The following is a 17,029-nucleotide window of genomic DNA, read 5'->3' as shown; positions in this document are numbered from 1 at the left end:
TGGAGGAATCAGTTGAAAATTGATATGTAGATGGAGCAACTATCGTAGGAGTGCCTTTTTGTGGTTTGAAAGGAATCGGAATAAAGACCATAGAGATATGACACAAAACCCAACCTGTGTCAAAATTACGCGATCGATTTTTATGAATAAAAAAACTATTAGTTTTCGTGTCTACCAGGCAAACCGCTTAGAGCAACAAGCTGAAAATCAGTATGTAGCTGGAATAATCATCATGGAAAGTTCTTGCAGTAGTACAGAAGAATCGGATTACAAATCACTGAGTTATGATTCGAAAGGCAACTATGTGCAGCAAATGCGAGATCGAGATACTCTAATAGAACAGTCACCCTAATAAAGCATTCAGCTGCATGTATAATTTACTCAGTTATATTACATTGCAAGTTATTCTGTAGGGAATTCAGCTACAAACAAGTCACCCTGTAGTCAGATCAGCTAGAAGAAGGTACCTAATAGAGAGTTCAGCTACAAAGAAGCCATCATGTAGAGAGTTCAGCTGAAATAAATCATCCTGTAGAGAATTCAGCTACAAACAAATTGCCCTGTAGAGAGATCAGCTAGAAGAAGTTACCTTGTAGAGAGTTCAGTTACAAAGAAACAATCATGCAAAGAGTTTAGATGCAAACAAATCACCCAGTACTCAGAAAGTTCCGCTATGAACAGATCACACTATAGAGAGTTCAGTTAGAAACAAGTCATCCTGTAGAGAGATCACCTAGAAGAAGTCACATTGCACAGAGTTCAGTTACAAAGAAACAATCATGCAAAGAGTTTAGCTGCAAACAAATCACCCAGTAAAAAGTTCCGCTATGAACAGATCACACTGTAGAGAGTTCAGTTAGAAACAAGTCATCCTGTAGAGAATTCAGCTAGAAGAAGTTACATTGTAGAGAGTTCAGCTAGAAGAAGTTACCTTGTAGAGAGTTCAGCTACAAACAAATCACCCTGTAGAGGGTTCAGCTACAAACAAGTCACCCTGCAGAAAGTTCATCTAGAAGAAGTTACATTGCAGAGAGTTCAGCTACAAGAAACTACCATGTAGAGAGTTCAGCAGCAAACAAATTGCCCTGTAGAGAATTCAGCTACAGACAAATCACCTTGTAGAAAGATCAGCTAGAAGAAGTTACCTTGTGGAGAGTTCAGCTACAAACAAATCACCCTGTAGAGAGTTCAGCTAGAAACAAGTCAACCTGTAGAGAGATCAGCTGGAAACAAGTCACCCTGTAGAGAGTTCAGCTAGAAGAAGTTACATTTAGAGAGTTCAGCTACAAAGAAACTACCATGTACAGAGTTCAGCTGCAAACAAATTTCCCTGTACAGAATTCAGCTACAAACAAATCACCCTGTAGAAAGATCAGCTAGAAGACGTTACCTTGTAGAGAGTTCAGCTACAAACAAATCACCCTGTAGAGAGTTCAGTTAGAAACAAGTCACCCTGTAGAGAGTTCAGCTAGAAGAAATTACGTTGTAGAGAGTTCAGCTACAAAGAAACTACCATGTAGAGAGTTCAGCTGCAAACAAATTGCCCAGTAGAGACAAACAAATCATCCTGTAGAAAGATCAGCTAGAAGAAGTTACCTTGTAGAGAGTTCAGCTACAAACAAATCACCCTGTAGAGGGTTCAACTACAAACAAGTCACCCTGTAGAGAGTTCAGCTAGAAGAAGTTACATTGTAGAGAGTTCAGCTAGAAGAAGTTACATTGTAGAGAGTTCAGCTACAAACAAATCACGCTGTAGATAGTTCAGCTAGAAACAAGTCACCCTGTAGAGAGATCAGCTACAAACAAATCACCCTGTAGAAAGATCAGCTAGAAGAAGTTACCTTGTAGAGAGTTCAGCTACAAACAAATCACCCTGTAGAGAGTTCAGTTAGAAACAAGTCACCCTGTAGAGAGTTCAGCTAGAAGAAATTACGTTGTAGAGAGTTCAGCTACAAAGAAACTACCATGTAGAGAGTTCAGCTGCAAACAAATTGCCCTGTAGAGACAAACAAATTATCCTGTAGAAAGATCAGCTAGAAGAAGTTACCTTGTAGAGAGTTCAGCTACAAACAAATCACCCTGTAGAGGGTTCAACTACAAACAAATCACCCTGTAGAGAGTTTAGCTAGAAGAAGTTATATTGCAGAGAGTTCAGCTACAAAGAAACTACCATGTAGAGAGTTCAGCTGCAAACAAATTGCCCTGTAGAGAATTCAGCTACAAACAAATCACCCTGTAGAAAGATCAGCTAGAAGAAGTTACCTTGTAGAGAATTCAGCTACAAACAAATCACCCTGTAGAGAGTTCAGCTAGAAACAAGTTACACTGTAGAGAGATCAGCTAGAAACAAGTCACCCTGTAGAGAGTTCAGCTAGAAGAAGTCACATTGTAGAGAGTTCAGCTACAAAGAAACTACCATGTAGAGAGTTCAGCTGCAAACAAATTGCCTTGTAGAGAATTCAGCTACAAACAAATCACCCTGTATAAAGATCAGCTAGAAGAAGTTACCTAGTAGAGAGTTCAGCTACAAACAAATCACCCTGTAGAGAGTTCAGCTAGAAACAAGTCAACCTGTAGAGAGATCAGCTAGAAAAAAGCTACCCGTAGAGAGTTCAGCTAGAAGAAGTTACATTGTAGAGAGTTCAGCAGTTTAGCTGCAAACAAATCGCCCTGTAGAGAATTCAGCTACAAACAAATCACCCTGTAGAAAGATCAGCTAGAAGAAGTTACCTTGTAGAGAGTTCAGCTACAAACAAGTCATCCGGTAGAGAGATCAGCTAGAAGGGTCACCTTGCAGAGAGGTCAATCACCCTGCTTCAACTTTTCTTCTTCCTGTAGTAAAGAAAAAATGACAGGTTAAAAAGCCTTAAAGCCGGCCATAGGCCAGCTTTGGGGTATACAAATACAAAAAGAAGTGAAATCTAATCCAAAACAGCCAAGCTGTAAAAAAAGAATGCGGCCCTGAGAAAGGCTATGGTGAAAAAAGATGTGAAATCCAAGGTGGCGGCCAAGAAATGGCTGTGATGGTAGGTTAATGGTAAAAATTTTATAACAACAATTCAAGTGAATTTGGTGCCCCTTGGTCTTGGCACAAAATTCACCTGAATTGTCGTTATTAAAATTTTTACCATTAACCTACCATCACAGCCATTTCTCGGCTGCCACCTTGGATTTCACATCTTTTTTCACCATAGCCTTTCTCAGGGCCGCACTCTTTTTTTACAGCTTGGCTGTTTTGGATTAGATATATTATTACTGAAACGAATAGCAATTTTTACTATTTGAATAGTTGTGAACAAAACGACCGAATGTTCGATTATTCTTTAAGCATGAATTTCTGTTCAATAAGTACTGAAACCTTTGCTAGGGAGCAAGGTAAAGCCTGAGAGCTATTTCTATTTCTTTTAAAACAGAATCTTTATGCCACTTTTTTAGAATATAAAGTTTCAAGACTGGTTTTATCCATCTGATCACAATGTACAAAGTGCTAACGAATATTCGAATAGTGTCTTAACGAATCAACTAGTGTGATGCCGACCGATTCATCAAATAACCGAATAATTGTTTCAGCATTAATCTTATATAAAACTGTCCATCTTGCATTTTTACTTCATGGAGCCACTAACAGTGCATATATCAATATGAGACTTTATTATAAAATTAAGTATTCATCATCTAGCAACTCCAAATTTGTTGTTACAAGTCGCTACGTGCTTTCATTTGCTCTCTACAGAGAGTTGAAGGTGTTGGTGTAGAGGAAAACTTGAGCTACATTCCTGTCAAAACCACCAATGAACAGCCAAAGCAGTAGGCAATATAACTGTTAACCCAAAGATACAGGGTTTGATTCCTGCACATGACAACTTTTTCCTTCAGTGCCACCTTTTTGTGATCCACTTTTTCATATTTCAACTATTGATGATGCTTATTCAGCAATCTGTGCATGTGTCGACATTTCACACACTAAATGAAATACTTACGATCCAGCTACGTATGTTGCAAAGTTTATTGGAAGCTTCTACATGCATTCCTTCATCTGCTACAGCACGTTCATGATGTAGAGAAAATATAAGTTGTATCCCATTGCTAACCACATAATAAACAGCTCAGCTGGTAAAGCACCTCCCTGAAGTTGTTGTGGTAGGGTGAGAGTTTAAATCCCACCTGACATTTTTCATTTTTGTGTACGTGTCTCTTTGATGCATTCTTTTTTAACTCAACTTTTTTTTCTCATAGTAAGTCTGGTATTTCTCATAGTATATCTGGTATTTTTCCACAGCATATAGAAAAGTTTATAATAGCACATGTGATAGGTATAGAGTAGGCATGGGGAGGGCAATTGCGTGCATGCTAGTTTGTCTGTGTTTTTGTCCCATGTGTTCTTTTAGGGTAAGTGCCTTCTCTTTGTAACTCCAATTTTTTGTGATGTTAACTACTTGCCTAAATTATAAAAACAATTAGCCAGCCGGAAATGTGCGCCTTTGGGTTAAGTTAATTTTGCTCAAACCTTTGCTTGCAGTATAGCTACAATAAATAATACTGCTTTAAACACTTTTTGTTTACCATGTTATTACAGTGCCTGCAGATAGGACAGCACCACATAATTTACACATGTCTTGATAAGTTTGCATGCAATTCTGCTGTTTAGCTAACCTTCATGTTCACATCATTTTAACTGTTAGGCTTGCATGATGGTGGAATAAGGTTCGCATAAAAGACATCACCATGCATGCTACTTTAGGTCATGATCTTTAATGATTAATGTTATTGTGGTTTATGTGAAATCTGAAATAGTCCTGCACATAGGGCAGGTAGCAAAGCTAGTATCAAACAGTACGGTAGTACCATTTAAGTAGAAATTGCCCTGAAACTTTTAAAGTGTTGCCCAAAATTCCACCTTTAAAATCATCCTAGAGACATTTTACATGATAAAAATCAACTTTACAGATTAGTACTACTGTAGTCCATATAATATAAAAATAAAACAGCATTATTTAACAAAATACTTAGCAAATATTTAATGAGGGCTAAATTTGAATGGCCACATCTTTATGAAGTTTCATAAAGGTTTGAGAAAGCATTCAATTTCATATGTGCTCACATGTAAGACTGGTCACATTGTATGATTGTATATGCGCTGTATAACATGTAAAGACCACATACATTTTTTTGAGTCTCCCGAGCTATTAGGATTTCCAGTTTCTTGACTGTTCCCACTCCTTTAACTATGTGTGACAGCTCTTGTTTATCCAACATTAAAAAGGTATCTCCATCTACATTGTTATCTGCAAAATATTTGCACATACGGTATGTAATACAATATCTAAAATAATAGATTGTAAAATTTTGAAAAACCTACTTTGTGCACATTTTTTTTTCTTTTTCCAGGGACTCTAGACAGTAATTGCTCATAACCCTGGAATCCTTAGAAATATCAAGCTAAAAAAGATTATTGAACACGCAGTCAGGAGTGTATAAGTGTAAATATATAAGAGATTCTGATAGTTTATTCAACTACTCTTGTTACTTTTCTTCAATTAAATAACATGTTTTCATTTGTAAAGACTTAGCTTTACCCATTCAAATATCTGAATAAATCACCCAACTTTTGGTTTCCTATGCCTGTGAAATTACTAGCTCCATGGTCTACGATATCTCAGTTACTTTGGCTGTGAAACTTAGCAGCAGTAAGATTTAACAGGCACTTTATCCAAATGTTCATTAAATAATAATATTTTTATTTTCATTAGCTAAAATGTGACTGCCCTGTAAAAAATGGTGTGTTCCAGTACGCCCCACTGGAGGCGTTATATACTGTATACACCCATGCCTCAAAGGGTCCTTGTGTACACCCACAGAGTGTTTAGGTACACTCAAAAGTGTTTTGTCTACAGAAATTGTTTAATAGGCACTGTTAGGGTGTAATTCCATACTACGCTGAAGTAGGCCCTCATACACTCCCGTGTTAATTATTAAAAGATAAGAGTAAACAGAATGTGGGAACTATGCTCCTGATGATATTACTTGTGTTACTTCACTCCTTCAGTAATATTGCCTTTCTATATTTTAATCCCACAATCAAAAGTTATATTCGGTGGTTACATTATATATTATATAAATCCAAAGTCTTTAAGGAAGTCATTGCTGGAGAGAATTGTAGTATGTAAGCTATTATGGTATTACACACTTCATGCATTGCACTGAGTCAGCTGCAGACCTATATTGCTGTATTGTACAGTTCTCACATAGTGTTATCCAAGAACTCTGTAGCACAGAATACCTCTTTTTTTTACAAAAGAGGTGTTCTTAATAGGCTCGTGTAAATTATGCTGGTTAATTTCAAGCATAATAAGCTAGCAAAAGCATCAAGCATTATGCCAGCATGATAGGATGATTTTCAAGACTTTTAATTAAATTGTGCAATGCGCGCATCAAAAATATGAACACATTGCACATTATTACTGCGTTTCATACTAAAAAAACTTGTAGTGTTATTATTTTACTATTTCTTGACTGATTATTCACACATTATGGAGATAAGATCAAGATACTTTCATAGAGCAGTCACTTTAATACAGCAGTCAGGAAACGCAGATATACTCTAATAAGTCTGTCAGCTCTTGAGCATAATCTTGATTTTGATAGCATAATTTTCAGCATAATAGACTGGAGTTTTGAACACTGCTCAAAAGCATAATAGGAAATTTTCAAAGCATAATTGAATGGAATACCCCATAAGGGTGTAACTGAACACCTGTGGGGAGCCCAGATGTAATGGCAGATATTAACACCCTAGAAGATTCTTATGTAAGGACCCATTTTTTTATAGTGTGAGAATGGAAAAAACTGGGCTTATCACACATGACAATGGATTAATTTTGCCTGTAACGTACTGAAGTATGTATTGGCATGCATGTTTGAATTGAGTACATATTTTCTCAATGAGTTTTGGCTTCAGGGTTTTCCCCCTAGGTACTGTTTTATTCCTTTTAAAATCACAAATACAACGGCACAAACTGTTTAACCATAGAGCTATTGAGTTATAGCACTTTGTTTGGGTGCATGCGTAAATGCCAATTTATCGGCATTTGTGACCCAGTCTGAGTAAACCAGTCTTATCACCCATGTCAGCAGATTTGATTTTTCACCCAGGACACACAGCTACATGAATAAACTACAGTATCTAATTCCACACTTAAAATCAGCTAGACTTGAGTGGTCTGGTTTTGCTGGCTGCTTTTCCCGAGCCCAGTGGCGATCCGTACATGTGGTGTGGGGCCTTAATGGAGCTCTGGTCAGCCTGGGAATGACTGTATGTGGCTGTACAGCTCTGTGGTGTTGAATGAGTACCTCTGCTATAAATTTCCTTTCATTTTAGCCAATTTTGAGACTTCAATGGCTCAAAGCTTGGCCTAATTCATCCCTTGGCCTTCCTTTTCAATTTTTGAACACCATCTTGCCTGCCTTCCAGGGCCCCCACCTCCCACCCAATTTGCAGCTCGCCTGATACAGTCAACCTCGGTTTAAAAACTATCTAAAATGGTGGGAAACTTAGTTGTTGGCTACTTGTACAGTGGATGCTCTGGAAGGTAAGGAATTGGTGTAAAACATGTGAAAATTTGATACACATAGTTTCAACCATTGGCGAGCTACAACACACAGAATACTTAAAACCGGCATTTCTCCATACTTTTAAATAGGCGATAAGCCCAGTTTTGTCAGACTGGGTCACATATTATGTGCATTTATAGTGCAGTGTTACTATAATTACAAGGAAGTTTCAGGGTTATATGGCCTCTTCCCCTCCTCCTCCCACTCACTCCTTTTGGAACTCTCTTGATACAGTCAACATTGAGTTAAAACTACGTACGTATTCTAAAATGGTGGGAAACTTAGTGGTTAGCTTTTTGTACAGTTGATGCACTAGAAGGTAAGGATTTGGTGTAAAACATGCAAAAATTTTGTACACGTATCTTCAACCATTGGTAAGTTACAACACAATGATTACTTAAAATCTGAGCGGTCCAACAGAACCCAAAAATCATGTGTAAGATTTCAAACCTCAACACCTTTTTGCAAAGATTCCTGATTCCAAACCAAGATCTCAGATTTCAAATTTTGAAATTTAGATAGCTAGCTACACGTATATCTTTTATGCACTCCAGGCTAATTGGATCCCTGGCAAGGGTGGAGATGCAGGTTAAAGTTGTGATATTACCTGCATGGGCGGATCCAGGATTCTTCAAGAGGGGGTCTCTGAGCTGGATGGAGGTTAACCCTCTAAAGTTCACATATAAAACTCAGCATATCTGGCCTACAGCTGTAGCATTCATACATAAAATGTGCCTTTTTAACAAACATGACATGTGTATCTAGCTATAACTAGTTGGAAAGCTACACTGCTGTTTGTGCAGCTTATTGCTATACTATATTATGCTATTGTAGACTTATAGCTTACTACATACGCAACTTCCTGGCATACAGTAATTATGAAGAATGATGGAGTACTTGTTCATCACACTTATTTCTGACCAAGTTGAATAACTACTGAAGTAGCTAACTCCTTTGTCACTCCGTAATTCACACTTTCGAGTATGGGGACCGGAGTTCAGTTCAATCTGTGTCCTCTGGATGAGGTCTCAAGAACAGCCGAGTGATATAATGTGCCAAACCAAATGCCGGGCAGAGTCAGGTGCAATACCACAAAAGAAACTACCGGCAGTAAAACACTACTTAAGAAGATTAAACAATTCAAATGTTCCTACATATACAACAATATCAGTGACTACAAATGCCATTGCTTCCTTGCAGTTTCCAGCTCTGCACAGTAAGTGTGTATCTTCAGTCTGCCATTTGTTGTACTTTAAACAATCCATATCACATGAACTATCATCACATGATGCTAAATCACAATTCAGTACATTACTCTTTCTGCTTTCCTCTGCTCACTTCCTGTCTTACATTTCCTGTTCAAGGTTCAACCAGAGGGAGATCTTGAGACTTGAAAGACCACCCTGGATCCACCCCTGGCCTATACAAATGTGTTGGGACACATGCACAGCGTTCACGAGACTAAACTGAGTGCAACACAACACTTGAGTTAATTGGCAAGAAATATATGGAAGTAATCCGACTTATAGACAATTTGTCAATATTTGGTTTGTCAGAGATTCCAGGTTATTGACCAAGGTTTCAGTTTTTGTGTTGGTTGTTTTGGATTCCAGTTGGTGTCGCACCCCCACATTTATCGATACAATGGAGCACATTATTCTTTCACAAAATTATGTGTCACCTAAATTGCAATAGTAAATCAACAGGGCTTTTCACTAATTTTCAGAGCAGATCATTGTTATGGTACCTAGCTCATTAGCCTAACAGAAGATATACTGCAGTCCCTAGATCATAATCAACAAGTTCATATTGCTTGATATTGCAAAAGTATTCAACACAGTCCCGCATCAGATATTACTTACAAAATTACAATATAAGAATAACATCTTTAACTGAATCAAAGGATGGTTAACTAGTGAGAACTTCTCAATGGCAAATGGTCAACCTCAGTATTGGGTACCTCAAGGAACTATACTTATTAGTCTCATGTTTTTATTGTACATCATACAGGACAATAGTACTGTATAGTAGGGACCATAAAGGATTCCGCGTGGCCCACAAAATACATCTCCCAAAAACCAGCCAACGATAAGGTAGTATTGAATAGGTAAAACTAAACCAAAACATGCTTTCACATCAGCCCAAAATGCTTTCAACAAGTTACTGTGGAGCTTAAAATATTCAATAGGATTTTCTACTAACTGACTACTTGCTGACTGACTCAGTGACTGACTGATTCCTTCAGACAACCATAGCTCTATTAATGGCTAAGGCTATGGGCTTCATTTTTTACTGTTCAAATTCACTTCAGTCCAAGAGGTTCCTTTTGGCATACCACAGTATGTACAATGCATTTTCATGGGCTTACCAATTTCCTCCTTTGTGTCTCATTCATTTTGGCTGACAATGGAAGGTGTTGATTTTGTGGTAGCACATGGTTAGTAACGAAAATTGCCTGTATTTTTCACAGTGGCTACTTTTAATTGCAGAGGCACTTTTCAAACAGTTCTTGATTTGTAATGCTGTGTAATGGGTTGAACATACATAGCTGATGATAGAACTGAGCGATAGTGGTGATTAATTGATTATCACGACAGTGATTATCAATTGCAATAACAATAGTATAGAATAGCATGATCACAATAATGTGCATGTGTAATTAATTGGTAAAAATGGACGATGAGAGTGACAGTGGCGAGAGTTGTGTTAATATTCTTAGTGAAAAGTGAAAAACAAGACTACAGCATGGACAATGAATTGAACGAAGATAACCCAACATGACAGTTTTTACCATTGGAAGGTTCCAGGAGTAAAGTTTGGGAACACTTCAGTTTTCCAGCATGTGATCTGTATGAAATCACAATTGTGGGTTGGGGAGGGGCTGGTGTGGGATGGGTGGCACAATTTCTGATGGGTGGCACAATTTCTGATGGGTGGCACATTGTCTGGTAATGCTACCCAGCCAGCTGATGGTGTGGCTATATCCTCTCTATATGTAACAGGGCATAAACAGTGATATAAAATCTTTCCTCCCGCATGCATGTATTAGTGTAATAATGTTTTAAAGTATCATATTTTGACCTTTTATAGGGAAAGATATTGAAGAAAAAAACTACTGATGACTGAACTATTAATATGATGTGATTAATTTTTTTAAATCACATAGTCACGTGATCTCACGTGATGGAAAGTATTGCGAGCCTGACAGGAAGAAACGCAAGGTAGTCTACTGCATAGTTTGTAAAAATGGTTACAAATACTGTGGAAACACCACAAACATGCGATTCCACCTCAAAGAACACCATCCATTGGTCCATTGTTGTTTCAATCACTTCAGAATGACATTGGCGGCAGTAGTACTATCAGTAGTTGTGTTTCCACTGACATACTCCCTGGACAGCAGAGGAAACCCAAGTTATTCAAGAACCATTTTCAAGCAAGTGGATCAAGCTCACAGAGTCACTTTGTTATTTTCTGGCTAAAGATTCCCAACCATTTGATACAGTGAATGGTGCTGGATTTCAGAAGTTTGTACATGACCTGGAACCTAGGTACAAGCCTCCTGACAGGAAAACTATATCTTCTTCCTACATGGCTCAAAATTACAAAAGCAAAAGGCAAGCTACTCATGCAGATCTTCAGAACTCGTGCAAAGAATTTTCTTTTACCATTGATATGTGGTCATCAAGGGCCACACATATTCGTATATTAGCTTCACTTTCACTATATTAATGAACAGCATCAGCTAAAACATTACTTACTGGAAACCAAAGAATTTAAGGAAGCACACACTAGTGATAATATTGCTGAAGAAGTGCATTGTGTTATGAGTGAGTGGGAACTAGAAAATATAGATCTGATAGCAGCAAAAACTGACAATGCATATGTACTTCCAATATAAAAGCTGCAATGCAGTATTTGGAGTGTCTCCACATACCATTTTTCAGCCATGAACTTAACTTACATGTAGAAAAGGCCATGGCAGTACTAGGAGTTTCTCGAGCTCTTTCTCGCTGTCATCAGCTAACTAGTCACTTCCATTGATCAACTAATGCATCTCATGTTCTTAAGAGAAAGCAAATTGACCTACACAGTCCCAAGCATAATCTAACACATGATGTTGTTACGAGGTGGAATTCTTCATATTACATGGTAGAGAGAGTTGTCGAATTACAGCAACCTATTTGTGCTGCATTGTTGGAGTTAAAAAGAGGCAAGTTATTGACTAGTGACACTGAGTTTGCTGCAATGTCAGGTTATCTATCTGTAATGAAACCTTACTGAAGCTTTAGGTGGGGAAAATGGGTTACAATTACAGTGATATGACTTTTGTTACAAAAGCTTGACCTGAAAGGTTCATCTACTGACACAAACTTACAAAAGTCTATGAAAAAGGCAATGTTTGACAATTTGTCAGGTTGCTACTCTGGCCAAAATCTAAAACACATAACCAAAGCATGCTTCTAGACTCTAGATTGAAATTACCTGCATTTTTGAAAGATATGGAAAAAGATGAATTGATTAGTGATTTGAAAGCAGAATTTGAGCTATAAATAGGACCAGCAGAGTACAGTATTAAGTTATTCAAATGCCTCCAATTCATCACTGACGTCAAGATCACCTAAAGGAGGAAATTTGTTACTGTCCTTAGTAAGTGACATAGTACAATCTGATAATGCTGACTCTAACAATCCTTCACCAGAAGCTTCACAAGCTACTGTTTCTGAAAAAAATAGATCTGGAGACTATTTTTCTATTATTCTGAACCACCACCTATACTAGATTACAAGAATGTAAGAACGTACATTACTAAACTGGTGAATCAAATCTGTTCTAGATATCTCTTTTTGGTAAAACTGCTAAGCAAGTACTTGTCAGTACCAGCAACATCTGTGCCATTAGAAAGAGCTTTTAGTCATGCTGGTCAGTCATATTGTTAATGACCGACAAGCTTGCCTTCTTCCACAGAATGCTAACATGTTAGTATTCTTGGCAGAAAACCTGTAAAACAAGTATACAAGTGATGAAACAATTGTTATCATTGTTAAATAATGTATTTTCTTAAACTATTGTACTTTTAGAAATGTTAGTAACTGGTCATCTGAGGTTGTTAATTTCCTTTGGTAATATTGCGATAGTATCGTTATCATGATATAAAAGCTACTATCTATCGTGATTGTGATAGTTGTACTATTGTTCAGCAATAAAGCGTAATGGGTACTTCTCTTTTCAAACTATAATTGGTAGCTGGGACATGCAATGTCATTTCTTTTGTTTGATGTGGTATGCGTGAGTTCACAAGTCATAATTTTTTTTATATTATACACAAAAGTTAGCAAACACGTACATTAAAATATTTGGACCATAGCATGTTGATAAAAAGTACTGAAACAAGCTCAAGTAGTGCACATCATTTAATTGCAGTAAACAATAAGAAATGTTATATCCCTACTGTGCTTAAAATACCACAAGAAGAGCACAGTAGGAATATAAAACTTCAAATTGCTTAACTGTGATATCGTGCATTACTCCAGCTTGTTTCAGTACTTTTTATTGATGTGCTATGGTCTCTAATCTAGTTGAAATTTTTTTTGCGTACTTTTTAATTACATCACAAAAGTATTAGATAACTACTATGGCTGTTTGCTGATGATTTTTCATAGTGTACAGTAATCAATTCCCACAATGACGCTTCTAGACATGTATTGACTTTTATGAGTTAGTTGTTCTGGAGTACCTAGCTATATATCTGTAAGTGTATGTGACCCAGTCTGGTCTTATCATCCATTTAAAAGTATTGAGAAATACTGGTTTTAAGCATTCTGTGTATTGTAACTCGCCAATAAGTGATGTGTACCAATTTTTTACATGTTTACATCAATTCCTTACCTTCCAGAACATCCTCTGTACAAGTAGCCAACAGCTAAGTTTCTACTTTCCTGCCATTTAGATAGATTTTTCCTCAATGTTGGGAACGGTGAGTGGTAGGGAGAAAATGAGGGAAAGGGACTGTTTATAAAAATTAAAGAGGAATTCGTAGGTATGAATTAGGCAAAGTTATGTGCCAATTAGGTCTCACAACTACCTAAAATGAAAGGAGTGTTACAGTGCAGGCCTTAATTTAGCCCCATCGAGCTCTACAGCCTTTAATTAGCTATTCATAGTGTACATGGCGTTGTAACGTGCCCTGTACAATTGAGATAGGCAGTCACCTATTAAAGCATTCAGTTATATTTCGAGTTACCCAGTAGAGAGATTAGTTATATTACAGCTAATCTAGTACATAATACAGTGTGAGAACTGATGAAATAGATTATGGAGTCAATTAAAGAGGGACGGAGCAGGGACACACATCATGAGTCCAATTGACTGACATTTTAAGAGGCTGTTAGCTGCTATATATTTGCATTGATTATAATGGTAAAGATTTTCTGAACTGTATGAGCATTTACTCATATCTGTATGGGATAACCCCAAGGGGTGCAACATAAATTGGAGTCCCATACAACTTTTTTAGAATCCCTCAAATCACACATAGAATTGCCTTGGAATCTGGATTCTTATCTTAGAATCTGGATTCTTGGTGAAATACATATGATTCAGGAAACCTCTGGATATTCAGAATACTTTTAATAATGAGTATCCTAAACACACAATTCACAAGCAAACCGGTTGGCGTACATCAACTTGCTTTTCAAGGTGTTCTTTGAACCTCGCTTGAAAGTAAAATTCAAAGTGTTTAAGCTGCTTTTCAACCAGTTTACTTTGGGGTGCCAGATTCAAGAGAGTAGGTTAAGTGTAGTATGAGGGTTTGGTAGCTAGTCTGAGACAAGCAATGAGACATGCTACTCTATTGCATACAGTTATGTCAAGAAAGCTCACAAGAGAGTAATCCACAAGGAATAACCCTAACAACACTTAGCCTTGCCCTGAGCTCAACCCAACCTAGTCCTAGCTGCTTCAGAGCTGGAAATCCCATGTAGGAGAATTAGTTGAAGCTGTTAAAATAAAGTAAGCAGCAAGTTTCTTAACAGTGTGTAATTTGGATGAGTTTGAAGCTGAGTATTATTCTGCTGGTGCAGGTCCTGGAATTTGATTCACTATCCATAGTAGAAACTTTAATTGATTTTAGTGTCTAGCTATAGAAAGCAACACCTCAAGATCTACAATTGGTGTAATTGTGATTCATGATAGCAAGAGTTCATAATACATATATACTGGGAAGAGTATCCTACTCTCATATATATACCCCTGTAGAAGGGAATATCGTGAAGTTATTACATAGCACTTCTGAGTTTGCCCATTTTTCTTTGTATAATTAATGATGTCATTAGTTGAACATAGTAACGATTGAATGCATGCCTAACAAAGTTGCTAGCAACCAAATTAACTCCAGTTCTAAACATTTCTCATCGAACTAATATCGTTCCTTCATGGGTTAAGACCACTTTGTGGGTGTTTCTTGCTAGCCCATTCATGAATACAGTCATCCTGAGCATTGCAAGTGTGAAGGGTGCTAACGATTTTTGCACTTTTGTGGCTGCCCATACGTCACATACTACAACATCTTGTTGTCACATCATAACTTCATGATATGCCTTTCTACATGGGTATATGAGAGTAGGATACTCTCCTCAGTATTTATCTTAAGAACACTTGATCATAGTAGTGAAGATGAAAATGATGCAACATCAGAAAAGAGTTTTTGGACAAAATGTGGAGGTATATACATAGCTTAATCAAAAAGTATTACAGAGATTTCCAATGGTAAAGAACTGTCAGTCCTGCACATTAATGCTTTCCAAAACCTATTGAAGATACAACTTTGTTCAAGTGGTGGATTACAAAGTACATTATTACAACACAAATGATCACCACTTTTCAGGAAACAGGAAAGAAACTTACAAATTGTGACTGGGCCTGTGAAAACAGGGCATGTGTGGCACAAACCACACCCCTTCACAATACAGGTCATATAGCAGTATTGAGAAAAAAAATTTGCATTCTGTAACTTGCATCAAAGAGCTAATTAAAGGCTTAACAGGAACTGAAAATTGCATTTCCATAGAGCATAGTCACATAAAAAGTTATGAATGATAGAAGTTTGAAAATTAGACAAAAATCAGGTGCCCACATGCCCTATTTTCAAAGGGCCAGTCACAATTATACATGCGTACTATCATAAGTCAAAAAATCAAACATTGGGCTGTCTTTAAAATACACAGTGATAGTAGATTTCATTTGTATGATTCAGCCTATACCACAATTGTTGGAGATGGCAGACAAATTATTGCACAGATGTTGAACACAGATAAGTAGACATTTTCTGTGATATGAGGAAGCAGTTAGGTACTGCAGACTGTAAATACAGCCAAATTGATGTGTTTAGCACATAGCAGGGACACCTGTACATGTATCACTGTTTTTAAGAAAAGAATTGTGACCATATTTATGGAAGATAAGGATAAAGCAAATAAAAGAAATTTTTCCTCTTTACAGCATCACAAATGTAAATCAAGAATTCTGAAAACTGAAGTAAAATTGTATGCTGTGATGGATACAACAAAGGGTTTCATGCAGTTTGTGTAGACTATTCTGATAATAATCATGGTACTGTAATAAGTGCAGCAAGAAGCTGTCTAACTAGTTAAAATTATTATAACTAATTACATGCTTGCATATATATAAAACCTCACATGATGCAAGTAATAGTTATAACACACCCATGAGGTTTGCATCTGATTTGTAAACATCACACCCAAGGGTTGTAGGCCTGAGGGTGGAGTTGTTTACAATTCAGATACAAACCGAATGGGTGTGTTATAACTAATTTGTGGTATGGGGCGTGCACAGATTAAAGGCACTTATTTGTAACACAGAAGGAACAAGAAAGTAAGGCTATAGCTACTGGCTACTGCTGAGTGCTATGTACAAGGAACAATTTTACTTACTAATTGCTGTCTTGATGGTTGGTTAATTCATTGGTAGCGCTTTTACCATGCATGAGCATGAGGTGCCATCATCAATGCCCATCAACTCCAGCTATTGTACTACTTTGCAACATTTAGACAGGTGCAGCGGAGGTTTGTTCAGTGTTGAGTGGTGCAGCACTATAATAGCCTTGGTTAGCTTAATTTATTGTGGTACACAGTTAGCTACCGACTCAGCTTAGGTAGTTGTATTGCTTCCTTTCATTCAGATGAGTGCAGTGTTGTGCAATTATTTGTTTCAGAGTGATTTACCTCCTTGTCAGTCCTTGATGCATTAACCTTATATTGTGACTTCCTGTGTCAGTCTGATGTTCGGTTTCATTTGAAGTCTTCGAAATAATTAGAGCATGGCCAGACTGTGTGGTTAAAAGGAGCTACTTAGCCATGCTACAATTATTTGTAGTTGTAAACCAGTTTACAACTGATTT

General features: G+C 37.2%; 1 protein-coding gene and 1 long non-coding RNA gene across 2 annotated transcripts in view; one reads left to right on the top strand and one right to left on the bottom strand.

Moving 5' to 3' along the window:
* Positions 1-17,029, bottom strand: part of LOC136247256 (uncharacterized) — a 148,778-nt gene that overhangs the window by 29,473 nt on the left and 102,276 nt on the right. Inside the window, exon 5 of the mRNA XM_066038883.1 lies at positions 5,164-5,285. Within this exon, the coding sequence (XP_065894955.1) occupies positions 5,164-5,285 (122 nt within the window). The remainder of the gene's footprint in view (positions 1-5,163; positions 5,286-17,029) is intronic.
* Positions 1-17,029, top strand: part of LOC136247269 (uncharacterized) — a 286,965-nt gene that overhangs the window by 198,721 nt on the left and 71,215 nt on the right. The gene's annotated exons all lie outside the window — the stretch shown is intronic.

Source organism: Dysidea avara, chromosome 2, assembly GCF_963678975.1.
Source record: "Dysidea avara chromosome 2, odDysAvar1.4, whole genome shotgun sequence".
Classification (NCBI taxonomy): domain Eukaryota; kingdom Metazoa; phylum Porifera; class Demospongiae; order Dictyoceratida; family Dysideidae; genus Dysidea; species Dysidea avara.
Note: the sequence above shows the minus strand (reverse complement) of the source record. Positions and strands in the feature narration are given on the sequence as shown.